The sequence below is a fragment of the Antechinus flavipes genome, chromosome 2 (assembly GCF_016432865.1).
Source record: "Antechinus flavipes isolate AdamAnt ecotype Samford, QLD, Australia chromosome 2, AdamAnt_v2, whole genome shotgun sequence".
Classification (NCBI taxonomy): Eukaryota; Metazoa; Chordata; class Mammalia; order Dasyuromorphia; family Dasyuridae; genus Antechinus; species Antechinus flavipes.
The window spans coordinates 58,692,944-58,720,695 of NC_067399.1; the positions used below are offsets into that span (position 1 = coordinate 58,692,944).

Below are 27,752 nucleotides of genomic sequence, written 5' to 3' on the forward strand. Positions count from 1 at the left end.
CCGGAGGCAGCTCCGAATTGACTCTTGGAGGAGGAGATCCACTGGAGCAAGAAGAGGGAGAATTCTGAAAACTGAACTACTTGCTCCCTCGCTTTTTCAAATATGGGAGAAGTGAACAGAGAAAAGACCGGTCTGTTGGACAAGCCCTCCCTGGCGACCAGGACACCGAGCTTATCCTCCGTCGGGGCTGTTTTTATTCTGCTGAAATCGGCCCTGGGAGCCGGACTCCTAAACTTTTCGTGGGCTTTCGGTCAAGCAGGCGGCATCGGCCCAGCCTTACTCATGGAGCTGGTAAGAGCCCGGAACCTCACTTGGGCCCCTGTGAGTTCCTAGGGAAGAGCTGGAAGAAGTCGGTTGGAGGGGGTTTCTTTGGGGGGGAGGAGAAGGGGTTTGCAGCTCAAGTAACCTCAAGCCCAACTCAGCAAATGGGTATAAAATCGGTGTTATTTGATGGAATATTTTCTCTCCTTTGCCCTCTGACATCAGTGTGTGGGCAGCCTTCTTCATCACTTCAGGTTGCTGATTATTCAGGGTCTTAGAGACTGGCCTGGGAGTATGAGAGGCTGTGACTGGTCCATGAGGGCAGTAGAGGAGAGAGGAGCCCAGGGTCTGGCAAATAGGTTGTTTAACCTCACTAGTCCTCAGCCATTTCATTTATTGAATGAGGGACTCAGACACTCTAAGAGCCTTCAGAATTCTCAGTCAGAAACTTCGATCTCTGGTCTTCTTGGCTCCAAGGCTGGTCCTCTCTACCCACTACATCCTGCTGGCCTCCTCTGACCACAAAACGGAAAACCCTGTTTTAAGACAAGATTTAAAAATAAATAAATAAGCCATACTAAAGGGATCAAGGCTCCTTCAAGGATTACAAGAATCTCTTCTCTCTGTCTCTCCTCTTCTCCCCCTTCACTTTCTTGCTCCTTTTTTCCCCCCTGAGGAGATTGAGGTTAAGTGACTTGCCCAGGGTCAGACAGCTAGGAAGTGTTAAGTGTCTGAGACCAGATTTGAACTCAGGTCCTCCTGACTTCGGGGCTGGTGCTCTAACCCCTGCACCACCAGCTGCCCTGCTTTCTTTTCCTTCTTCTTACTCCTCCTCCTCATCTTCTTCCTTCTCTTCCCTCCCTCTGCCTCTGTGGTCTGTCTCTCCTTTTCTCTGTCTCTCTCTGTGTGTCTATTCTATCCCTGTGTCTCTATCTCTGTGTGTCTGTCTCTCTTGATTTGTGTCTCTCTCTCCTCTGTTTCTGTCTCTCTGATTTCTCTATGTGTGTCTGTCTCTCCAGTCGTATGTCTCTGTCTTTCTCCTTCTCTCTCTGTCTCTCTCTCTCCCCCTCACAAGAACTGGCTCCTATCTTGTCTACTCTCTTTTTGATCTAGCCTTCTTCCATATTAATACTCTTCACATCCTGTTCCAGCTAAACACCTTCACTTATTCTCATTCTGCCCTCCTCCCATTTCTTTGCTCATGCCCTAAATGAATTCTTCCCTTTTTTCTCTATTTTCCTTTATGTCAAGTTTTTTATTCTCTTCTTCAAAATCTGACTCAGATCTCTCCCTCCCTTTCCTGGGAAAGGGAAATCCGTTTCCCCCTCCTTGAATTTCTCATAACCCCTTTGCTTGTTCTCCCCTTTGTCTTTATCACATTCTACCTTATTATATAGTCATTTGTGTACATGCTGAGTCATTACAAACTGTTCAAGCTGGAAGGAATCTTGAATCTCCACATTTGCAGTGAGAGAGAGAGAGAGAGAGACAGAGAGAGAGAGACAGAGAGACAGAGAGACAGACAGAGACAGAGAAAGGGAAGGAGACAGAGACAGAAACAGAGTTAGAAAGGTAAGGAGAGAGACAGAGGCACACAACTGGAAAGACAGAGAGAGAGAGACAGAGAGAGAGAGAGAGAGACAGAGAAAGAGAGAGAGAAGAAGGAAAAGAAAAGAAAAGAAAGGTGAGAGAGGGAAACAGAGACAGAGAAATATGAAGAGAAAAAAATATAGAAAGACACAGAAAGAGGGAAAGGGGGAGAGTGAGAGAGAGAAAGGGGGAGAGCAAGAGAGAAGGAGAAAAGAGAGAGGGAGGGGAGAAAAGAGAGAGAGACAGACAGACAGACAGACACAGAGAGACAGAGAGAGAGTGAGAGAGATAGAAGAGAGAGACAGAGAAGAGAGAGACAGAGAGAGGGGAGACAGAGAGAAGAGAAAGAGAGAGAGAGAAGAGAGAGAGAGAGAGAGAGAGAGAGAGAGAGAGAGAGAGAGAAAGAGAGGGAGAGGGAGAAGGTGAGAGAGAGAGGGAGAGAGAGACAGACACACAGAGACAGAAAGAATAACAGAGAGAAAAAGAGAGAGGAGAAACAGACAGATAATGAATAAAGCAAGGTTATCCAGTGACTTAGTGATGGAGCTGGGACTAGAATCTGGATCTGCTAATTCCCAGAGCAGTATTTTTCCTTTTGTTTTTATTTTTGCCAAGTACAGATAAGACAAAAATGGTCCCTTCTCTGATCCTATCTCTCAGAACTACTTTCCCTGTGACCATCCACGCACATGCACATATTAAGACTGGGTCTCCCTGTCTCGTCCGCACTGGCCACTCTGATCCCAGTACTTGCCAGTATGGAAGCTTTAACTTGCTCTGTTTTCCGGTCCTTTCTGGTTTGCTCTTCCTTAGTTGGGCGGCCTTCCACGTTCCTAGTTCACCATATTGGTGGCAGACTTAGTCCTCGCACCTGATTGACTTTTACCCTATTACAGCTCAGAATTCCCAGATTTAAGCAATCCACCGACCTCAGCCTCCCCAGCAGCAGGAAGAACGAGAGGGTTCCTCCCTGCCCGGCTTTCCTCTGCTTTTAGAGCAGGTGCCGTTAGCAGGTACCTCACGTGGTTGAGAAGAAGCAAAGTCACAGTTGCCACAAGTCTTTTGTGGGCGTGTTGGTACTGAAATGGACAGTCCATGAGACTTCTCTATTGGCGTTATCTCCAAGATTTTGTGACTTTGCATCCTTTCGATTACTTCTTGTATCTTCTTGCCTCTCGAGGACAGACCATGCTCTTTGCCATCTTGTATTCTCCAGTGTTTTGCACATAGTAGGTGCTTTAGGCTGGTTGCTCATTGATACCCAACAAACCAGTCTAAAACTGGGAGCAACTGAGTGTGACTTTAATGACACAGTTGTAAGGGCTATAGTTTTGACCGGAGAGGACAGAATTAGGTGCAAATAGAAGCTATCTAGAAGCAGGGAGGAAACACTTTCTGCCAAGGAGAACTGTTCCCAAATGGAAATGATTGCCTTGAGAGGGGTGGGCTTCTGCCCTTCCAGGCCTTCACGGAAGCCAGATAACCCCTTGTAGTCTATTACAGCAGAGATTCCTTTCTAATATGAGCTAGTGTAGGATGGCAACTGAGATCCTTTCCAGCTCTCAAATTCTAGTCCTTTTCTTTCTCCAGGGAAAAACAATATTATCTTGTAATGACTTGACCATTCCCGTGTATTCATCTTTTCTCTTCAATTAGATTTTTAAGCTCCTTTAGGACAGGATTCACATTTATTCATATTTATTTGGATAAAACATATAAATAGCCCTCCTAATTCAGGGATATTTACATGATAGTGAATAAACAGCATTGGAGGTCTTGTAGATTTACATTTTTTCTCCTTGAGGAAAACAGAAATTTCCTTTGCTATTATTTGATTGAAAATATAAAGTTTATTGACTTCATGGAAGTGTGATTTTTTTATTTGTCTTTAAGGCTTTGTTCCCCCACTGAACTGTTGGGTAAAACATTTTTCTCTCTAAACTCTTTGGATGAGCTAATGGCATCAGAGAAGATTGGAAATGAAAGTCTTCATTGACTCAGACTACTGAGAAGAGAGCTGAGTAAAAAGTCAAGTCATAGTAGTATGATTTGGGGATCGCAGAAGCAAGATATAGGAGAAGGGATTGATTCCAGTCTTCTTTTTATAATAATTGATTTTTGAATGGATCAAAGAAACTGAAGTTCAGAGAAAGTATATGACTTTCCCAAAATCATTCAGTCAGGATTTACATGTGGGTCTTCTCATTTCAAAACTTTTACTTTGTCCCCTCAAAAAAGCAAGAGGCTCCATGGTGAGACAGAAAGATTCCCTCCATTCTTCACTTGAGTTGGAGGATCTGGCTAAGTTAATCAGAATCTTGGCTAAGCTACCTATTATCTGAATGATCTTGAAGAAAATCACTTTAACCTCAGTTTCTTCAACTGCAAAATTAAGAAGCTGGAATAGATTAAAGGTTTCTAACCTGAGGTCTATGGGCCTTATCAATCCATGGGCAAATTTTTTGGGGGGTGGTCCACAAATTTAGATGGAAAGAAATTACATCTTTGAGTTTGGTTTGGTTTGGTTTTACTAATTTCTAACTGAAATCGAGCATTTCCTTCAATTATTTTATTTTATTATTTTTTTTTCCTTCAATTATTTTAAAACATGATTCGAAGAAAGGGTCCATGAGCTTCATCAGTCTGCTAAGGGGGTAAAGGACACAGTTTAGATTCTCTAGATCAGATGATCTTTAAGATCTAAAACTATGATCCTAAGTCTTAAAAAAAAAAAAGATAATTATGTGTCTATTTGAGTTGTAGTTTATTAAACACCTACTATGTGTTAAGACCTACCGAAGGGGACAATGACAAAAAAGGTTAAGAACTCCTGTCCTGTCTGAATCAAACAGCTCGTTTTATAGATGAGGGGACCAAACACCAAAGGGGAAGTGCTCTCGAGGACTTTATAGTCAAGCTGGGGGGCAAGAAAACTATACCATTGGAAAGGAGGAGGAAGCACAACCAGATTGTTGACCTTCTGTCTTTATCCTTAGATGTCTCCATTGATAATCTACATCTTGAATACAAACCCCTCTAGCCACTGTATCCCCCCAGTCATGGCCCTCTTCTGCTTTTATTTTAAAACCTGAATCTTTGAGGTTCTCTTTGCCTACTTTAATTTCTATAATTGTCTAAATTAAAAGAATTTTAGAGATCATTTAGACTAACCCACTCATTTTACAGAGGAAAAAACTGAGATCTAGAGATGGGAACCAGCTGGGCCCTAACATTGCAAGCCCAGGGCTCGAATCCAGGTCCTCTGACCCCCAGATTCAGTGTTCTTTCTCTGACATATGGCTGAGTGGGAACAGATGCTATTTCTGAGGAGTGAATGGATTCTGGGATGTGTTTCAAGAAAGACCATGTGGCTGAACTGAGTTTTATCAATCCAGCTCTCTCTTAATCAGATACTTAAGCCTCTGGCAATAAGGAGAGAAATAATTCACATTTATATAGTGCCCTAAAGTTCTCCTAAAAATGTTTTAATCTTTTTTTTAAAGTCACTGAGACTTCTTTCCTTTGTAACAAATATGTATAATTAAAATAAATCAATACATTGGCTGTGTGTGAGAATGTTTTTCACTGAGCACATTTATGGTCTATTAACCAGGATAAGCTGGGTGACACTGCAGTGGATAAAATGCTGAGCTTGGAGTCAGGAAGTCTCACCTTTATGAGTTCACCTCTGGTCTCACACACTTACTAGCTCTGTGACTTATAAGTCACCTAACTCTGTTTTTCTCAATTCTCTCATTTGTCAAATGAGTTGGAGAAGGAAATGGCAAACCCCCTCCAAAGTCTTTGACCCCAAATGAGGTCACAATTAAAATGACTGAACAGCAATTCTTTGCCAACAATTCTTGGACATGGGAAGAGGTACGCTTCCCTATAAAGTTCTCTGAAGCCACAGTGGCTCACTTCATTGATTAAATCACTTGGTGCTAGTATGATCACTATACAAATCACCATAGAATGATAGTTTTAGATCTAGAAGGGACCTTTGAGTTCATCCAGTCCAATTTCCTAATTTAACATATGAGGGAACTGAAGCCCTGAAAGATTAAATGATCGCCCATGTTCACACAGCTCCTAAGTGTTTGAGGCAAGATTTTCCTGAGATCTATCCACTGAACTATTCTCCTATTTATTTCACTCTGTATCAGTTCACATGGCTTCCCCAAAGAATCCCCTGAATTCTACATGCACATAATTGCTTATGGTGCTTTAATATTCCATTATATTCATGTACCACATCACCAACAAATGTACCAGATCTCGTGGTGTCTTTCCCCTTTCCCTTCCCCTTTCCTTCTGGTATCTGTCCTAACCCCACTATGCTCCTGATGCTACTTCTCCTCCTTATAACTAACTCTTTTGGGATGCTCAGTTCCTTCCAGGATTTAGTCTGCCAGCTAAGGGCATGGTCCAGCCTCATGAAAGGGTGTTTCCTTCCACCAGAGAACTTGCCCTTTCCATCATTAGTTATAAAGCCCTTTCTGTGCTCTCCCAACGCTGCTTCATATTTTACAATCCTGACGTCGATTGTTTCCCATCATTTTGCCTGTAACTCCTTCCTCTAAATAAACATACCTTTTATCAAAGAGAACGGCCATTGTGAATTCTCCAGCTGACTGGACTCCGTTATCTGGAGTCTACATCAGTCCCATCGGGTTAAGAACCTTTGATTTAGAAGGTTTCAGATTTTATCTATTTCTGAATTCTGCAGTCTACCATAGGGATAAGATGACAATCTTTGGACCCTAGTTTAAGAACCACAATAAGAGTTCTAAATCCTGCAATCCCCCTCCAGGGACAAGGGGATGGTAAAGAGACTTATGTAATATGGAGTTTGGATTGAAGTGCACAAAGGGCATGGCCCCTGAGCATCCCTGCTTTTGCCCAGCATGCATCATCAGGAAAGCCTCTGCCATCTTCCCACCTGTGTCCCTGACGAAGATGGCTGCCAGTTCCCGCTCAGCTTTACTGAAGCATCTTTTTTTTGACAGGTGTCTCTAGTCTTCCTCATTAGCGGCCTGGTCATCCTGGCTTACGCCGCCTCCGTCAGCGGCCAGTCCACCTATCAGGGTGTGGTCCGAGTGCTCTGTGGATCGGCCATTGGGAAGCTCTGCGAAATCTGCTTCATCGTGGATATGTTCATGATTTCTGTGGCCTTCCTGAAGGTCGTGGGGGATCAGATGGACAAATGTAAGCACCTTCCCTTTAGGTGTTTTCTGGAGAACTTATCGCCTCCTAGCCCTCTCCAACGTTGATGGGCTTCCCTCTTTTGGATTGTGGCTCCGGGTCTACAAAAGCACTTTCCCTGTGAGCTAGGTAGGCTCAGAGAGGGAAGGGGGTCCAATTAGGGTCGTGGAACCAATGAACCAAAGAGCTGGAATGCTTATTGCTTTAATTCCATGACAACCCCTCCCTCACCTGCCAGAAACACTATCATAATTAACCACTAAACTCAAATTAAATTAAAATTTAATTCTGTCCTGTCATGGATCCCCTGAAAACTTCAAGGCTCTCATGCCATGTCGGTTGAAAAACTGGGCTGGGGAATGTCATGTCAGCAGCTGGACATCTCTTTTCCTTCAGTGTCCTAGAGAAATGCACATTTTCCTGGTTGATGCTAATGGAAAAAAAAACTCAAGTGAATTTTCATTCCAATTCTCGTTCTGCCCTAAGGAAAATTGTTTGTATTTTCTTTTTTAAAAATTACAATTTTATTGATGCAGCTAAGTGGTGCAGTGGATAGACTGGACCTGGAGTCAGGAAAGCCTGAGACACTTAGTAGTTGTGTAATTGTGGGCTTACCTTAACCTCCGGCTGTCTCAGTTTCTTTATCTGTAAAATGGGGATGATAATAATAGCACCTACTTTCTCTAGATGGTGAAGGGATGGAATGCTGGACCTGGATTTGGGAAGATTTGAATTCAAATCTAGCTTCAGATACTGTGTGACTCTGGAAAAGTCACTTTACCCTGTTTATCTCAGTTTCCTCATCTGTTGAATGAGCTGGAAAAGGAATTGGCAAACCACCCCAGTATCTTTGCCAAGAAAACTCCAATTGGGGTCACAAAGAGTAGAATATGATTGAAACAACTGAAAAACAACAAAAAGAATCTCCTACAATTGTTGTAAAGATTAAATGAGATAAGTTGTCCCAAAAGCCTTAGTGCAGTTTTAAACTATTAAAGCTTAAAGCTCTAGGGCATAATTTGTGGAACACTTTACAAGCTTAAAGCATGATAATAATGCTAGCTGTTGATGCCTTTTATTTTGACATCACTCACTTCTGGATATATACCTCTTCCCCAGACCAATGACAGTTCTGAAAAACCAAAGATGCAACTATCTCCCCCAGGTATTGCGAGTCTCCCACCCTCCTAAGGAAAGGAAGCAGAGGTTGCGTTGTTCTTAAGTGTTTTGTTTTGTATGGTTTGATCTAGGTGGATGTTTATATGTGTTTTTATTAAAAAGTCTGAGAATAGACCTCCTCAAGTGTAAAGAATAGGCAGGGATGTCTGAGTACATGATGATGATGATGATGATACTGCTAACACATCAATAGCTCACATTTTTGCAGCACTTCAAGACTTAAAAATACTTTCTCCAATAACAACCCTATGAGATAGGAAGGGCAAGTACTGTTACCCCATTTTACAGATGAAGACACTGAGGCACAATATATTACATAGTAATTAGCAAATCCAGGACTTGAATCCAGATCTTCTGACTAAATGAGTTGTTCTATCTTTTTTATCACGGTGCCTGCCTTTTCTCAGGCAGGAAAATGCCTCCCTAGAAACCATGGACTTGACGAGAGATTCACAGTAACAATAATAACTCATATGTGCATCAAACTTTGGTGGTCACCAAACATAGTGTATACTTGGCTAGCCTCTGTACCAAAAGTCAGCTTGCAGAAGTTGTGGGAGTCCTTTCACTAGACTCCTGGGAATCTCTGCTGAAGATCCTTCATCTTACTGTTTTTTCTTTTTTTATCAAAGTTTTTTATTTTCAAAACATATGAAGGGATAATTTTCATCATTCACCGTTGCCAAACCTTGTGTTCCAAATTTTTCCCTCCCTTCCCTCCACCTCCTCCCCTAGATGGCAAGTAATTCATTATATGTTACACATGTGCAGTTCTTCTATACATATTTCCAGTTATGCGGCACAAGAAAAATCAGCTCAAAAAGGGAAAAATGAGAAAGAAAACAAAATGCAAACAATAAACAAAAAAAGATTAAAAATGCTATGTTGTGATCTACATTCAGTCCCCACAGGCCTCTCTCTGGGTACAGGTGGCTCTCTCCATCACAGACCATTGGAACTGGCCTGAATCACCTCATTGTTGAGAAGAGCCACATCCATCAGACTTGATCATCCTATAAATCCTGTTGCCATCACACTGACCTCCTGGCTCTGCTCACTTCACTTAGCTTTAGTTCACTTCATCTTACTGTTGACAGCATCCCTGCTGTTCTCCCGGGGATCTGCAGTGGCCCAAGTATGATTGGATTGTGGTTCGAGGACCTGGGTTGGAACCCCAGCTCTGCTACACAATGCCTGGGTGACTTGAGGCAAGAGGACCTTTGTGGGTCTTGCTTCTCCATTGAAAAATGAAGAAATTGAATTTTGTGGCCTCTGAGGTGCTTTTTAGCTCCATGATCTTATTTTCCTTCCTATTCCCTCCAGTGGGTGACTTCTTCTTGTCAAATGAAACCCTCAGTGGGAGTGTCTCAGCTGTCCCCCGGCCCTGGTACATAGATCAACGCTTTACGCTGTCCATCCTCTGCATCCTCATCATTTTCCCTCTCTCTGCGCCTCGGGAAATCAGCTTCCAGAAATATACAAGGTACATCCACGTTTAGGGGTCGCTCCCTGGGAAGAGTGGGGACGTGCTAAGTTCGGAGGTCTGGGGGTTTTTCTCATGCATTTTGTCCGGCCTTTTATTGGATCGAGATTAGGGAAGGGACAGAGGTGTCAGTGATTATATTTCTCCAATAAACACATCCTTTTGGGCATGGTTCGGATCTATGATTTCAGTAGTATAGGAAACTCGAGTGTGGAAAGTCTCTCCATCAATGCAGATCGATAACTTGCTGGTAACTTAGAATCCCTTTTTTAAATTATAACTTTTTATTGACAGAACATATGCCTGGATAATTTTTTACATTATCCCTTGCACTCACTTCTGTTCCAACTTTTCCCCTCCCTCCCTCCACCCCCTCCCCTAGATGGCAGGCGGTCTCATACATGTTAAATACGTGTAACTTAGAATCTTAAATAGTTTGCTGGGGAAACTGAGAGTTTTGAGCGAGTTGTCCATGGTCACACAGGCTGGATGAATCAGAGGCAGTAAGTCCAGTCCTCTTTTTACCATGATAAATTATTTTTCTCACATGGAAATAAAAAGTCAAACTTAGTGCTGAAGGGGCGGGGGAAGTTCCTGGTGTCTCCCCATTCCCTTCTCAAATTTGGTTTTCAGGTCATTTTTATCCAAGAGGAGGGAGTCGCGTGTAAATCGCTGGCCCCGTCTCTGGCTCAGCCGCTACCACGGCAGCCAGGAAGCCAGCCAGGTACGGCGCCCATTTGGCTGGGCTTCTCGTTTCTCATTCATTCATTTTAACCTGATTACAGGCCAAGTGAGCCCAGACTCAGCTCAACGGGAGAATCCAACTAAGCACTGTGTGTGTGTGTGTGTGTGTGTGTGTGTTAGCATCCTAGGTACGCTGGCTGCCTCCTATCTGAGCCTCGTCATTGTGGTGAAGTATTACCTGAAGCCCGACAGCCCCGCCCCTGAGCCCCGTCGGTCACCCAGGTGGGTGTGGGGGGGCTGGGGTTCCCGGGCTGGGCCCCTCTCCAGCACAGCCCACGGGGCCTCTGTACTGGGATGGATGAGAACGAATGGGCGTCAAGGAAAGCATCATATCCAAATACAGTCAGTGACCCCTCATGGGTTATGAGCTAATTAAAAGGGTCTGGTTGGGCCTAGGGCATAAAAAGGGAAAGAGCCACCTTTGGGGCCATAGCAGTGGTCGAGGAAAGTCCGTGGGTTCTGTAGCCTAGCTTGGCAAATACAAGGTTAACAGTCCTGGGTTGGGAGGCAGCCTAGGGGTTCTAGTCACCAAGCATTTATTAGGTGCCTGCTGTATGGCAGGTTCTCTGCTAAGCACAGAGGATACAAAGAAAGGCAAGAACAGCTCCTGCTCTCAAGGAGTTCCCAGTCTAATGGGGAGGCGACGTGCAAAGCCCTGAGAGAGAGAGAGAAAGATTGGAAATAACCACTAAGATGAAGGAGGGTGGGAAGAGGCTTCTCTGTGGAACTGCAGTGGAGCTGAAGGAAGCTAGGAGCTGGAGATGAGGGGGAGGAGAGCCCCAGCCATGGGAGATGGTCAGGGAGAAGGCCTGTAGTCAGGAGGAGGCGTGTTTAGTGGGAGGAACGTTACTGAAGCGAAGAGAATGCAAGGGATATAAGGAGGAAGGAAACTGGAAGGGTGGGAGGGGGCCTGGTTATGAGGGGCTTTAAAAGTCAGGGGGTTTATATTTGATCCTGGAGACAATCAGGAGCCCCCAGAATGGACATGATCAAACTTGAGGTTTTTTGGATTCCATTTTAATTGTGTCCAACTCCTTGTGATCCCATCTGGAGTTTTCTCGACAAAGATACTGGAGTGGTTTTTGCCATTTCTTCCTCCAGCTCATTTTATAGACAAAGAAACAGAGTAAAGTGACTTGTCCAGAGTGAATGAGGCTGTATTTGAACTCACATCCTTCAGACTCAGCGTTCTATATCATACTTCTCTGCCCCAGAATCGACAGTTGAGTGGAAAACAGATTACAGCTGGTGGATATTTAAGGCAAAGAGAGACCCCCTCTCCAAGGCAGCCATTGCAGTAGTCTAAGATTGAGGTGATGAAGGTCTGCTCTAAGGTGGTCCGTGTCAGGGGAGTGAAGTAGATAAAATACATGATAAAATACAACTGATTGAATCCCAGGGAGGGTAAAAGTGTGAGGGGCTGAGGATGACCCCTGAGTTTCAAGCTTGGGTTGACCGGAAGGATGGAGGGCTCTCAGTAATAAGGAGATTAGAAGGAGCGGAGCACGGGAGGGTGTGATGGTGAGTTAAGTTTTGTAAATGCTGAGTAAGATGTTTATAAGATGCCCAGTTCAAGGTTGTCCAATAGACAGACGGAGAAGCAGGAGTGACAGTCAGGAGAAAGGTAAAGGCTAAAGTAAGAAATCGGAGACTCAAATACATAAGAGATGATAGTTGAAACCCTGGGAGCAGGAGAGAAAAGAGAAGAGTCCAGGATGGAGTCTTGTATGACCTGGATGAAGAACAGTGAAAGGAGAGGGAGAAGGAAGGGGAAATGGACCGGGACTCAGGGTTTGTAGATCTTGGGAGGAGTTGGCAGGTAAATTAAATGGTTTCTTGGGAGTCACACAGAGGATCATTTCAGAAACCACTGGAGTCCGTCTGTTTCTCTCCGTGGCACCAGATAGAGCCGAAATGCCAGTAAGAGCCGTACATCAGCAATGGCACTGAAAGTTGATTTCCAAAATCTCTGGGTATTCATTGCAGCCAGGAGCTAGGGAAATGGCGAGTAAATGCCCCAAACTGCAGTCAAATCCCACCTAGTTTCTCCAGTATACATGCTTCAGCCCCCTGCCCTGTTCTGCGCCTTCCTTTGCTCATGGCAGACAGATTGTTGAAGGATAAGGGTGCAAATTCCTCCTCTCCCTTTTTCTCCATCCTAGAGAGGAACTGGCAGGATTGTATCCCATTCATCCCTCTGGCTGAGAGCAGCCAGTGATCAAAGGCACTTTCTGTCTTTTCCAAAGCCTGATTTTTATCTTGTGTGATTAAAAGCAGAATGTTTCCTGATATCCATTTGTACTTTCCCAACCTCAAATGTTAACTGGGATTCCAGTTTTTCTTTTTATTAAACACCTGGTTTCCTCTATTTACAGGCCTTCCTCCTGGCTTGCTGTATTTAATGTATTCCCCACCATCTGCTTTGGATTTCAGGTAATTTTAATTTGAGTATAGAAAGAAAAAAGCTTTAACATTTTCCCCGTTTTCTCTCGTGGGTTGCCATGGTTAAAGAATTTGTCACCCAGTGGCCAATCTTTTGCTAATGAGCCTTTTCAGACTCAAGCAGGCTGGGCACTGGAGGAAAGATAAATCCTTTTGTCTAGGATTGATTCTAAGACTTTCCTTTTTTTGGTAGAACCATCCAATCAATAAATAAGCATTTTTTAAGTACCTCTTCTGAGTCAGGCACTGTGCCTGACAAAAATAATCTGCTCCTACCCTCAAGCATCTTCAATTTGATAAGGGGAAATTGATTATAATTAAAACACATAAAGCCATTACAGAAAAACTCTGGGGAGTGGGAATGTAGGGGCAGGAGGCATCAAAGCAGTTAAGGGGGTTGGATCTTGGAGATTATGGAAGGCACGGGAGGATGGCCATTGCAAAGCCATGGACAGACCCAGGGAAGAGTGTGCCCACTTCATAAAATAGGACATATAATAAGACTAGAAATGTACGATTGGGGCCAGGTTATGAAGAGCTTCAAATGTTCCAAAGGAGACTCTATATTTGAGACTGAAAGTAATGGGGAGCTTAGGGAGTAGAGGGAGAGTTGACATGGTCAGATATAAAGTTTAGGAAAATTACTTTGTCAGCTCTGTGGAAGATGGATTAAATGGAAAGAGATTTATCAGGGACTTGCAATATGCCCGCAGGTAGATTGCACAATGCAGTCTGCAATATGCCTTTGAGAATCCAGGGTCATGTTGACACGATGATGAAACACTAGAGTTGGACTTGAATGATATAAAAGATAGCCTCCAGGAAATGAGTGAGCCAAGCAGAAAGGGAGATGGGCTAGTCATATGGTGTGGGCTAGGGACAGTCTGAGTATTTCCTGTAAGAGGCAGCAAATAATTTCGGTAGGAATTCAACAGGTGGAGAGGGAAAAGGAAAAAGCTCCAGGGAAGATCCGACTATAGTCAGAGCAATAGGAAAATCTTAGGAAGTTGATGAGTTTGGGGACTGGAGAGTAGTTCAGTGTGGTTGAGAATACCCTGTTGGAGGGAAGCCACTTTAAACAAGGCCAGAGAGTCAGGGCGCTTGCTGTGCCAATATTGGGCATTTATCAACTATTTCCCAACCTTGTTGCAGTTTCTAGATGCTAAAGGGCTTTGAATTCCAGGCTGAGGAATTTGAATCTGGCTTGGGAGGAGATCTAGAAGCAAGTGACCCATAGTTCTTCTGGGGGCCTCCCTTCCCTTCCCCACTGGGAAACTCAAGAGAGAGAGCATGGAGGATGTGGGTCTCTCAGAAAGTTAGATATTCTGGGGATACCAGCTACTAACCCAAGGGACTTTTTCCTGCACTTCTAAATATCTGGGATGTGCTCTTAGGGCTAGTTAAGCCCTCACGGAGATAGAGTGACCATTCCTGCTAACTGCTTCCCTCGCCTCCCTTTCCAGTACTGGCTACTTTTACCTGGTATTACATGGTGGGGGAATCAGAATACCCCTTACTCCCCACCACTATTTCCAGATTCTTCCCCTGCCACCATCACTCAATATATTCTCCTCCTTTAGATTCTGGATGATAGAACTAGGACGTTCTCCTTTCTTAATGAATTCAGTGTCTGACTTGCAGTCTTTCTCTCATTTGGGGATTTCGGCATATATTTAGATATCCCTCAAATTTCCTAATGTCTCAAATCCCTGATCTACTCAAGACCTAAAACCTGTGCTTCCACAACATGTCAACTGCACAGAAATGGTCGTGCCATGGTTTTCTTGGTATCACCCCCAGATTTTCTACTTTTTGGTTCATGAAGTCTGAAATTCCTTTATTGGCTCATAATCTTTTTATCGTCCCATCTTTCCCTATGCCTTATGATCCCTAACGCCTTTCTTCTTCTGAACTGGACCACTAATCTCTCTACCATCACCAGGATATCACCCCTACACTGGCTACATTCTTCTCCCGTCTATATTTGGTTTATATTTGAGATGAGAAGAGGAGCAGAGGGAGTGCTCCGCAAATGGCCTGAATTTTTCCCATGCCCTGAGACAAGGGCCTTGACTGGAAGAGTTGAGCCTGAAAGTTGAGAGCCTGAAAGAAGAATGAAATGACTTGGAACATGAAAAGTGAGATGGTGAATCAGTTAACATGAAAGAGAATTCTTGCTTTGCTGTAGTGGGGACCGAGCTGATTAGATAATAGAATTGTAGTGAACCTAGTCAACAGTTTCATGATTTTTTTTTCTAGCTTTCTTTGCAGCATATGAATAGGAGCAAAAAAAATAAGTGATAGGAATAATCCAGTTTGGGTCTTGGCAAGCACGATTGAACAAAGAGGCACAAGATTCAAGAATAGATGGTAATGTGTTCAACATTTCTGGACTACTTGCCATCTAGGGAGGGGGAAACGGGGGAAATTGGAACACAAGATTTTGCAAGAGTCAATGCTGAAAAATTATCCATGCATATGTTTTGAAAATAAAACACTTTAATTAAAAAAAAAGAATAGATGGTAATATATACCTCATCTCAAATTATTCAGACATCTTTTTTCATGGCTCCTTTTTTGCTCTGGTCTTAGATAAGAAATAACTCTCCTTGCCAAAGGCAAGCCCTCTATATGTAACCTTGATCCCATTCCCTCTGGACTTCTCCAGCAGGCTGCTTCCTTTATCACCATCCCCTCAAGTTTTCCTCCCCCCCTTTATTATTTTTCTCTGCTATTTACAAAGGAAAAGGGATGACTTCTGTCATCTGTTTCCTTAAAAACAAAAACAAAAAAACCTCATTTGATTCAGCCATCCTTGCCAATTATCCTTTATCTCTCCTCCCCTTCACAAGTAAATTATCAACCATCAACACTAGGTGTCTCCTCTTCCACTCCTTTCTCTTTTTAAAATCCTCTGCAATCTGGATTCTGGATCTCATCATTTAATTGAAACTGCCCTTTCCAAAAGTACCAGTGATTTCTTAATTTCCAAATCTAATGGCCTTTTCCCAATCCTCATCCTTCCACTTTTCTATAGCATTTGATATGTCTGATCACCCTTTTCTAAATACTTTCTTCTCTCTGTTTTCATAATACTGCTTTCTCCTGGCTCTCTCATCTGTCCCACCCCTCCTTCTCAGTTTCCTTTTACAGTTCTCTGTCCACACCTCACCCATAAAATTTGGGCATCCACAAATACAACATGAACAGATCTCGTTATCTTTTCCATCCCCACCCTCAAATCCTTCCCTCTTCCTACCTTCCCCATTACTATTAAGGGTACCAACATCTTCCCAGTCACTCAAGCTCATATCTTCAGAGTCATTTCTAACTCTTCTCCCTTATTTCTTCCTATTATTTTATTTAATCTGTTGCTGTGTCTACTTTTGCAACATATTTAGAATAGGTATCCCTTCCTTTCCATTTATACAGCCACAACCTTAATTCAAAACCTTATTACCTTTCACCTGAACTATTGCAATAACTTTCTACCTGGTCTTCCTCTCTTCAGTCTCTCCCTATTCCAATCCATCATCCATTCAGCTGTCAAGGTGATTTTTCTGCAGCAGCAGTCTAACAATGTCACCACTCAATTACCTCCAGGATCAAATATAAATCCCACTATTTGGCATCTAAAGTGGTTCATGATCTGACACCTTCCTACCTTGCCAGTCTTTTTTATGGCTTACTATCCTCTAGACACTTTATATTCCAGCAGTATTGACCTATTTGCAATTCCTTGAAAATAACATCTACCTCTCCATGCTTTCCTAATAGCTGTCCCTCCCTACCTAGAACTCTGTCTCCCTCAACAGCTTTTGGTTCTCATGGCCTCCTTTAGGATTCAATTCAAATCCCACTTATTTTGGAAACCCTCACCTTTAACTCTTGGTTCTGATGGTTTCCTTTAGGACCCAGTTCAAATCCTACTTATTCTGGAAACTCTCATCTTCAGCTCTTGGTTCTGATTGTTCCCTTTAGGACCCAATTCAAATTCCACTTATTCTGGAAACCCTCATCTTCTGCTCTTGGTTCTGATGGTTTCCTTTAGGACCCAATTCAAATCCCAATTATTCTGGAAACCTGTATCTCACCCTTCTAACTATGTAAAGCCCTCCCTATTCAGATTCCCTTCTCTCTACTTTCTTTATATATTGCATGGACTTAGTTATTTATTTTCATCTTCTCTATTAGGAAGTAAGTTTCTTTAGAACAGGACTTAAGGGGCACTTTGCCATTTTTATATTCCCATTACTTAGCACATAGTAAGTATTTAATAAATGGCTGTTGACTTGACTCAGTGCTGACCTAGTAGCAGCAGCTCCAGTTTCTGCTCTTCTCATCTCTCTTTAACACCAGTTATAGAAGCCAATATGATTATAGTGAAAGAATCACCATTCTTGTGATTTGCCATTAAGAGAGATGTTGTGGAAAGAAAGAAGTGTTAAAGTAAGAGGATCTGTGTTCAAATCCCACTTCTGATGATGATAATCTTAATCTTTGGACTCTGGACTCATTTCTCATCTGTAAAATGAGGTGACTGAGCTAGATGGCCCTTGTGTTTTTTTCTAATTTTGAATCTATGATAATAATGTGTATGTGAGAAAGAGAAATAGAGACAAAGATTGTTTATCTATCTCTTCCTTTGTCTGCATTTCCTCTAGGAAATCCCCAGGATCATCTTCTATGGTGATTAGCACTCCTTTCATTTTCTTCCTTGAAGGAAGATGTTTGTTTTTTACCCTTTCACATTTTAACAGGATATTTTACAAAAATCCAAAAAGCTCCCAATTGAACATTTCCGCCCTGCTACATTAAAAACAAGTCTTGGGAGACTGAATGTGGATCAAAGCGTAGTATTTTCTCTTTTGTTTGTTTGCTTGCTTTTTTCCTCCCTTTTGTTCTGATTTTTTTTTTTTTGCACAACATGACAAAAATGGAAATATATTTAAAAGCATCTTTGACCTATATCAGATTGCTTGCTGTCTTGGGGAGGGAGGAAGTAAAGGAGGAATGGAGAAAAACTGAAACATAAAGGCTTATAAAATGAATATTGAAAGCTATTAGTATGTTGAAAGTATTTGGAAAAATAAAGTACTATTAAGGGGGGAGCAAGTTTGGGGGCAGTTGGGTGGTTCAGTGGATAGAACACCAGCTCTGGAGTCAGGAGGACCTGAGTTCAAATCTGACCACAGAAACTTAGTAGATTGGGCAAGTCACTAAACCATGATTGCCCTTCCTTCCCCCACCTCCCCAAACTCACCAAAAAAATGGAGCAAGTCTTTGGGGTTGGGAGCCGGGTGTGGGGACGGTTGGGGGCCATTTCCCTTCTTCCCTGTGACTGGGAGGACTCCCTTTTCCCTGTTCTTTCTTTCTGATGAGGTTCCTGGGGGTCAAAGCTTTACCTCCCAAGCAGCCCCCTTTCCTTTCCTCTTCACCCTTGCCTCCTAGTCGTTACCATCTGTCAGTGGTTGAAAGTCAGATTTTCCCCTTCTCTGCTTTTATCCCTTTTTTTTCTCCAAAATCTAGAGGATGTTTTTGCTGTCAGCGGCTTTCCGTATTTAGTTGAACAAGCCCTCCCCATCCCTGCAATGCTCACTCACAGCACCGGGGCGGGTACCGCGAGGTTGTCTACCTTGCCCAGATTGCCACAAGGGGGCGCCCCGATCCCCCTTTTGCTGGGCTTCCCCTCCGGTCTCTCCTAGCAACGGTGGCCACGGCTGCTGTTGCCAGGCACGTTGGATGTGGGGAGAGAGGTGCTGAGATGGACTCCAGCCTCCCCGTCCCCACCCCCACCCAGGGATGATGGGCATAGAACGGGTCCTCCATGCTCTCGTGCAGGAGGAAAAGGAGGGAGGTCCTCAAAGGGGTCTGAGGGAGGGGAGGAAGAGCAGGGAAGGCGCTAGGCTCGGAGGCAGAAGCCCCGGGCTGGAGGGGTGGCTGGAGATGAAGGTGGAGTTGGGGGGATAGGGACTGTGTGGAGTAGCATGGGAAGGGTGCGGGAGAAGAACCAGAAGACGGGCATCTGAATTGTAGTTCTGTGGAAGAGAGAAAAGGGAGGGAGGGAAAGAGAGAGAAAAGGAAGAAAGAGAGAGAAGGAAGAAAAGGAGGAAGAGAGAGGGAGAGAGGAGGAAAGAAGGAACAAAAGGAAGGAGAAAGGAAAGGAGGGAGGGGAAGAAAAAGGAAGGAAGGGAAGAGGGAGGAGGCAGGAAGAAAGGGAAGGAGGAAAATAGAGACAAAATGGAAAAAATGAAAGAGGAAGGAAGAATGAAGCAAGGGAAAGAGGGAAATAGAGAAAGAAAGTAAAAAAGAAAAAGGAAAGGGAAAGGAGAAAGGAAAGAGGGAAAGAGAAGAAGAGAGAGAGAGGAAGGATGAAAGCAAGGAAGGAAAAGAGGGAGAGAAAGAGAACAAAGAAGGGGGAAAAAAGGAAAGATGGAGGGAGGAAGGAAAGGAGGGAGGGAGAGAGCGAGGAAGGAAACAAGTGCTTATTAATCTCTGACAAGGAGCCAAGACTCAGTTTTCTCCCAGTAAGGTGAGGGGTTTGGATTCAATGACGTCTAAGGTTCCTTCTAGCTCCAGCTAGGTCTGTGACTGGTGGGGGAGGGGAGAAGGAATTGAGAGACCCAAGGCTAGGAGGCAGAGACACAGGCTCATAAATACTTCATAAGTCCTTGTGGACTTTCTGACCCAAGAATAGCTTTCATCTGACCACAGGCTAAGCATGGGCAGCCCACATACGGGCCATCGGGCAGTGCCAGCAAAAGCGAGGCTGCTAAAGTCTTTGGGGGAAGCTAAGAATGCCCTGTTCCTGGATTCTTGTCTCAGGATAGAGACCCTGGGCTTGAAGTTGTGCTTTTATTCTGTGCTTGATTCAGGGGTCTGTGTCCCAATGAAGGCTGTGAATACCATGGCCTGTTCTCATACTTGGAAAGGGCCAGAGCCCCCATGGGTGGGTGGGTGGGCATGGGGATGCTCAATGGGCAGAGCCCCCTTGTGGGTGGGCAGTCATGGGGATGCTCAATGGGCAGAGCCCCCTGTTTTGTGGGTGGGCGGGCATGAGGATGCTCAATGGGCAGAGCCCCCTGTTTTGTGGGTGGGCGGACATGGGGGTGCTCAGTGACTTCCTCTGTTTTTCAGTGCCATGAAGCCAGCATATCTATCTACAGTAGCATGTACAACCAAAACCTCTCCCATTGGACCGTGGTGTCTGTGGCCGCCATGCTGGCCTGCTGCCTCATTTATTCCCTGACAGGTAAAGGCCCACCTGGAGTTGGAGAAACAACCCTTTCCTCCTCAGCCTTTGATACTGGGGAGGGGGTCCTGAGACCACTGCTCCCCGCAGCTGAGACCTCGGGGCATTCCTCTGAGTCTGTTTCCTCATCTGTAAAATGGGTATAATGAAACTGAAGTGACAGGATATACGCACTGGCCCCACCTTTGCTAGGCTTTTGTGAGTCGGGTCTTGGCCTTTTGGTCTGGACCTGTGACCCGGTCAGAGAGAGAGCTCCCCTCCTTCAGGGGTAACTGGCCCGTGGCTGGAGCTGCCCAACAATGCTGTCACTGAGCACAGCAGGACACGGGCCGCTTGGCCCAAGGAAAACCGCTGCCCAAGTCTCCAGGAAATCCGACTTTCAGGACTCTAAGACTGACCCCTGAGAGGACATTTGAGACAGCAATTCAACCTGCCGAAGGCATCGGCCGGACTCTGCCGCCTGCTGTCCACAAGTGGGGACAGCCGTGGCCCAATGTCCAGTGACTCAGGCCCCCTTCCCCTAGTGAGAAGTCCTCCGCCGGGCCACGTGTGCCAGCCCTCTCTCCCAACTTGGGGTCACGGAAGGCCTCGGGCTCTCTTTCCGCCCTTAACCTGCTTCCTAGCTCTCTATTAAGTTAGGACGGATCTGAGGCTCAGGAGCTTTAATTTCAGAAGAGACTCTTCTGAGCTCCCATCAGACCTTGTGACTTAGAAAAACATCTTCCCGGATGCTGAGGGATTTATCTGAGACCGGGGCAGGCAGGTCCTATCTGTACACTCTAAGCTTGAGTAAGGGAGGATTTCTCTAATCTCTCCTGATGTGAAATCCCCTGAAACTTTGCAGGGCTCTACGGCTTTCTGACTTTTGGAGATAATGTTTCTGCTGATGTGCTGATGTCCTACCCAGGCAATGACACCATGGTCATCGTGGCCCGCTTCCTGTTCGGGGTCTCTATTGTGACGGTCTACCCCATTGCGCTCCTCCTGGGCAGGTGACAGAATTTGTTCCTTACTCGGATTGAGGCAAAGGAGCCGTCTTACCCCCTGGGATCCAGCTACTCAGGGCAGCCTGCTTTGGATTATTAGTTTGAAGGATTTCAGCCAGCCAGGATCCCTATTGCCAAAAAATATATATTATTGAACACCTACTATGCACACCTATAGCCTGTATCACAGAGCTTAATGGTGCATTAAATATTAGAATCCTAAAGCATGCAATGGATTTTAGCCAGGCAGGATTCCTATTGCCAAAAAAAAAAAAAAATTGAATACTTACTGTGTGCACCTATAGCATGTATCACAGAGCTTACTGATGAATTATGTTAGAATCCTAATGCCTGCAATGGATTTTAGCCAGGCAGGATTCCTATTGCCAAAAAAAATTCTTGAACACCTACTATGTGCACCTATAGCCTGTATCACAGAGCTTAATGGTGCATTAAATATTAGAATCCTAATGTCTGCAATGGATTTTAGCCAAGTGGGATTCCTCTGATCAAAAAAAAAAAATTGAACACCTACTATGTGCACTGATAACCTGTATCGCAGAGCTTAATGGTGCATTAAATATTAGAATCCTGAAGCATGCAATGGATTTTAGTCAGGCAGGATTCCTATTGCCAAAAAAATAATTGAATACCTACTGTGTGCACCTATAGCCTGTATCACAGAGCTTAATGGTGCATTATATGTTAGAATCTGAATCTCAGCTCTGTCTTAGATCAGTCATTCTACCTTAGCTAAGATACTTATCAAACATTTTTAAAAACTTCACAAAGCACATATTATGTAATTGTGTCTGAGGGGGGAAAGGTGACAGTTTGCAGGGGAATTAGAAGAGGCTTCTTGGGAAAGGTGGCCTTTGAGCTGGGTTTTAAAGGATGAGTTAGAAATTTAAAGGGCAAAGAAGGAGGGCATTGGGGCAGGATCAGTAAAAGCTGAAACATTGCAAGCCGTATGCAAGGAGGCGATTGAGATTGGCTTAAATATAGAATGTATGGAGAAAAGAATAATAGGAAAGCCTCTTTCCATCTGTAAAATGGGGCTAATAATTCTTGCCAGTCCACATCTTGGGTTTGCTGTAGGGCAAGTGCTTTGTGTCTTGAAAAGGAGTAAATCATTGTGGACTATTAGTATTTGCCTCCTCTCATTTCCCCCATGAGCTTACCCTCCTTAAGGTCAAGAACTATTGTTTCTATTTTTTCTTTCCTCTAAAGCACTTAGTATGGAAAGCTGCTGTCCACTGTAGCTTCCTTATAAATATTTGACTTTGGTTCAAGTCAGAGTACTTGTTTGGGAATCTTAAAATCAATTAAGAATTTATTAAGTGACTTTTATGTGCCAGGCTAAGGAGAAAAAAAAACACCAAACAATTCCTGCTCTCAATATGTATATGAAATCCATATGGAGACAGAGGAAATACAAACTGAAACACAGGATCATTGATTTAAAGCTAGGGGACCTTAGAGATGTCTCCTTCTAGTCTAACATCCTCAGGTCACAAAGCTGCTGAATTTGAACCCAGGACTTCCTAAAACCAATTCCAGCTCTGTATTCCCTACATCCCAGTGCCTCGATCTGAGATAGTTGTGGAAGGAGGGCACTAGCAAATGCTCAGGCTACCTGTAAAAAGAGGGATAAAGTAGAAGTCCCTTAGGAGACCATGAAAAAAGACAAATTTCATAAAGAAGGGGAAAGCCTTCAGGGACCACCAGTGCCAGGGTTGGAACATCCAAGAACTGGGAAGCTTCTTTAGGTTCAGTTACTAGATCATGATTTCTTCAAGGGCAGGACCTGTCTTCTTCCTTTATTTATATCTCTATCCTTTAGAAGGCACTTAATAAATGTTTGCTGACTGATTTCTCCCAGGTCCGTGATCCAGGACTGCTGGCTGAGCTGCTCCAGTGTCTGGGGCAGTGGAGGGTCTGCGGACCCTTCAGGAACCTGGGTCCGAATGCTGCTGACGGGCCTGTGGGTAGCCGCCACACTTCTGTTGGCTCTGTTTGTCCCAGACATCGGGGAAGTCATCATGATCACTGGGGGTATCAGTGCCTTCTTCATCTTCATCTTCCCGGGTGAGCCCCCTCCCTTTCCAAAGGCTTTGTCTCTATTCTGGCTTTGCTTCTGAAGGCTCAGGGGGGAGAGGGGAGAACCCGGAGGCTGATCTGAGAAATCTTCCTCAAAGCTAAACAAGGTCCAGCTCCTGCGACTACTTCTCCAAGTCATGTTGAGACTTCCAGCGACGGAAGTGGAACTCCATTTTTCTAAATCATGAAATAAGATTGTGATAAAAGCTCCTGGGGCCATGGCGGATTGCCACCACAATCCATCAGCACAGAGAGTAAAGAGTTGACCAGCTTTTTAATGTATATTGATGGAAAATCAATAGAGGCCAAAAGCTTTCGGTAAATATGAAATATAAGTTAAGACTTTGAATTGGAGAAGTCTGCTACTGTGTATCATCATTAGAGATAGAAACAGATATTATGACACGTGTTGGGCTTGACTAGCAAACTATATAGAGCCTGAAATTAGAGAAATATCCTAAAGAAATAGTGTAGTCTCAGAACTGGAAAGGACCCCGTGGCGCTCTCCCAATCCAAGATCATGTTTTCCTATCAGCTCCAGCAGAGGAAGAAGGAGGCTTAGTGTAAGTTAAATCTAGTGAATAGATAGTAAATAAATAATAAATCTAGCAAATAGATAGACAAATTTAGGGAAAGATAGATAGATAGATAATAGATTTATTGATTGATCTAATACTTGGTAAAAGTGCTTGTCATTTAAAGTCCTTCACAATCTGGTTCCAAACTATCTTCCCAGACTGATTTAGCATCACTTCCCCACTGTACATATCCATTGGCTGACATGGCTGTCTACTTGCTGGTACCCTATCTGCGCCCTCCATACTTTTACACAGAATGCTTTTCCCAGGGGCTTATGACAAACAGTCAGATGGCTTCTCAGTGAATTGCTAGAAAAAATTGTAGGAGAAAAAGAGTCAGAGTGGGAGAAGGAATCAGGAAGTCGGAAATGTCTGGGAATGAAATTTGGCCTTTTATTACACATTCACCATCTGCGGGTGGTAGCAGGAAAATGCTTTTGATTTTAACTAGTTGTTTAAAGTAACCTTATTCTTATAAGCATTTTGTATTTCCATGACTCCTAAATTTAGACACACTAATTTGGGCTCTTGAAACAAGATTAATTAGCTTCAGTATTAAGGCCTCAGAATCATAGAATTATAAAGCTAAAAGGAAACTTAGAAACTAGTTCAATTTTCTCATCTGAAAGAGGAGGGAGGTTGAAGTCAGGAGAGGTTGATAAAGGTCACCCTGGAGGGTGGTAGATGGTCGAGCAGACAATAAAGTGCCGGCTTTGAGAAGTCTCATGGAGCGTTGAAGGATCTGACATCTGAGCCGCGTGTTTGGGTTTTGTTGGCAGGCCTGTGTCTCATCTGTGCAGTGGATATAGAGAACCTGGGGCCAAAAATCAGGTGAGCTAAGTTTGTCCTCCCACACTGTAATGACTTCGATAATAGATTAAATTTTAGATCTTAGAGAAGCTATCACCTTAAACCTTCTCTTTGAACAGAATAGGACACTGAGGGAAATCACTTGCTCATCTTATTCTTGCCCCTGAGCATTCACACATTCACTTTGGATCGGCCCTTGGAACCTGCTGTCAGTATTTAGGATCTGAACTTTTCTTTCTTGAGCAGTGATCCTAATAGATTGTAGAAAATGCCCACTGATCTGTTTGGGAATTGGGCTGGGTGTGTGTGTGAGATCAATCTCCCCCCTTAGCTCCTTAACCCCTTTGAACAGAGCACTGTCTACAGGGAAAAAGTAGAAATGTTCCTCCTTCTCCTTTCCCCTTTATTCCTCTTTTTCCTCCTCCTTTTTCTCCTTCTCTTCCTCCTTCTCCTTCTCCTTCTCCTTCTCTTCCTCTTCCTATTCTTTAATTGCTCTCATCTCTCAAAAGCTCTTTAATTTAAAATGGAAAGAATGCCTCCTTTGGAAACCTGGGTTGAGGTCTAACTCCATTTACTACACTAATTTCCTTAGTTAAGTCACTAGATTATGTTTCTAGGTCTCAATACCTGTAAAATGAGAGAGTTGAACTAGATGCTCCTTGAGGAATCTTCTAGCATGAACATCCTATAAGGCTATGAGGTCTTTTTCTATCAGGTTTTCATGATGCTTAAATTTTTTCATATATCCAGCGTATAAATATAAATATTTTTCCTCAATAGTATGCCATTTTTCCAATTATATGTAAAGATATTTTTCAACATTGCAAGTTTTTAAGTTCCAAATTTTTTTCTCCTTCCTTCCCTTATTTCTTCTCTCCCCAAGACAGCAAGCAATGTGATACAGGTTATACAAGGACATATTTTCATATTTATCATGTTGTGAAAGAAAAGTCAGAACAAAAGGAAAAAACCACGAGAAAAAAAGGAAAACAAACAAACAAAAGAAAAAGTAAAAATAGTATGCTTTGATCCACATTCAATCTCCATAGTTTTTTCTCTGGACGCAGATGGGATTTTCCATTCTGAGGCTCTTGGAATTTTCAGGTCACTAAATTGCTGAGAAGACCTAATTCTATCACAGTTGATTATCCCCTAATCTTCCAGCACATAAATATTGTACCACCATAGACTTAGGGATGGAGGAGACCTGAGAGGTCATTCCCTTCTTTGTATTGTTGAAGAAGCTCAGACCAGGGAAGCTAAGTGGTTTTCCCAAATTGCACAGATAGTGAAAATCGGAACTGGAATTTGAACTCAGATCTTCTGTCTACTAGACTAGTAGTTTTCCTATTGCATCACCTCACCTGCCAAGGAAATCTGATAAGCAGGTTATTATTGCCACTTATTGCTACTATGAGTCCTTCTTCCCCTGAAAGGACATTGCATGTAATAGATCATCCAGTCCCACCTCATTCTGAGAAAACTGAGGCACAGGGAAAAAAGGTGACCACAGGTAGCAGGAGCAAGGAATTCCAAGGCAGAGCTTGACCCCCAAACCAGGCTCTTTCCACATCTTCCTATTCTCTCTTTCGAGGGTTGAGCAGAGAAAAAGAAAAAGAGCTGAGCTTCAAACCAATTCCCCTCCTCCCTTAACCCTGACAGTTGCTTTGGTGGTTTTGGAAAGAAAAGAAAATAGGCTGAAGGCCCCGGTTCTTACTGCCTGCAATTTAATTTTTCATGGACTTGATGCTCTCATCACGCTGAGTACTTGAAAAATGTCTGCCTTCATTCCCCGTGCATTAAAATGACTTTTTCAGTCCTTCTTGTTTCTATGAAAATTTCAGGAAAATTGAATGATTCTTTCTTTGTTTTCCTTCTTCAATCCCTAGATCCTGCTTGATCTTCTGGGGAGTGGTCTCCATCTTAGCCGGTGCCTTTATCTTTGGGCAGAGTACCAGTTCAGCCATCTTGGATCTGTTCTGAGTCTTTGCCTGGATGTGAATGTGGAGGCAAGAAAAAGCTGAGCAGAAGAAATCCCTCGAGACAGACTTAGCCCTGGAAACCTTCTCTTGGGTTCCCTATACTTAATAGTAGGTGTGTGTGTGCACATGTATATATACACAGGCATAACGCATACATGCACACATATGTAAATACACCTGTGGTTCCTAGATCCCCCCTTCTCCATCTTGCCTCAGATACCTGATGTTCATTGGCCATTTTCTGGTTTTCTTCTTAAACAGAATGATGCTCTTGAGCAGCCCCACTTTTTACCTTGACAGAATCTCTCAATTTGTAACCTTAGTGATATTTATTGTTTAGGAAAGTAGTATTTGTTTTTTTATCACCCTTTTATGGGAAAAGATATTATATATACATATATACATGTATAAAAACTATATATGTGTATATATATACACACAAAAAAACCATCCTAACCATATGTCTACATACATGTATACACACATACAACGCCCCTGAAAACCAGGGAGTAAAAGGAGGGCAATGAGACTTCCTTCTTTTACTTGTGGCCAGTTAATGTGCCCTTAGTAAGTGTCTACTATGAGTTAGGTATAGAGAATGCAGAGACAAAAATGAAACTACCCAATTCTTAAGGAACTTACATTTTATTGCAGAATAGGGAGAAAGATAATGTTTATGTAAATATTTATAAACAAAATAAATAAAAGGTAATTTCAGGGTAAACACCAATAGTTTGGGGGACAAGACCTTCCATAGAAGATGGCACTTGAGGTTGGATCCAGGTTGTAAAGGACTTTAAAAGGCAAGCAGAAGTGTTTGCATTTGATTCTAAAGGTAACTAGAAGCCACAAGAATTTATTGAGTAGGAAAGAGAAGTGATCAGACTTATGCTCTAGGAATGTGACTTGGACAACTGTGGGAAGGATGTATTGGAGAGGGAAAGAGATTGGAGGCAGAGAGTCTAATTAGAAGGCTATTGAAATGGTTGGGATCAGAACAGTCTCTCTCCCTCTCCCTCTCTTTCTTGCCTCCCTTTTTCCTTCCTTCCCTCCCTCCCCTGTCTCTCTCTGTCTCTGTCTCTGTCTCTGTCTCTGTCTCTCTCTCTCTCTCTCTCTCTCTCTCTCTCTCTCTGTTTCTGT

The 27,752-nt window shown here is 43.4% G+C and overlaps 1 protein-coding gene across 1 annotated transcript; it reads left to right on the plus strand.

The window, feature by feature from the left end:
- The first annotated feature begins 32 nt into the window (after positions 1–32).
- On the plus strand, positions 33–27,385 carry SLC38A8 (solute carrier family 38 member 8). Its single transcript, XM_051982918.1, has 10 exons — positions 33–291; positions 6,861–7,059; positions 9,559–9,718; positions 10,583–10,684; positions 12,838–12,895; positions 20,042–20,156; positions 21,001–21,148; positions 23,025–23,230; positions 24,600–24,651; positions 26,520–27,385. Exons 1-10 carry the CDS (start codon positions 103–105, stop codon positions 26,611–26,613), a joined length of 1,323 nt encoding a protein of 440 aa, XP_051838878.1. The 5' UTR covers positions 33–102; the 3' UTR covers positions 26,614–27,385.
- The last annotated feature ends 367 nt before the right edge of the window (positions 27,386–27,752 follow it).

What these genes read in the sequence shown, in the direction of transcription:
- SLC38A8 (XM_051982918.1), top strand. Translation starts at nt 103, where the DNA reads ATGGGAGAAGTGAACAGAGAAAAGACCGGTCTGTTGGACAAGCCCTCC. An exon ending in AGCTTCCAGAAATATACAAG is followed by an intron (nt 9,719 to 10,582) that starts GTACATCCACGT and finishes TGTGTGTGTTAG; the next exon opens with CATCCTAGGTACGCTGGCTG. An exon ending in CCTCATTTATTCCCTGACAG is followed by an intron (nt 20,157 to 21,000) that starts GTAAAGGCCCAC and finishes GAAACTTTGCAG; the next exon opens with GGCTCTACGGCTTTCTGACT.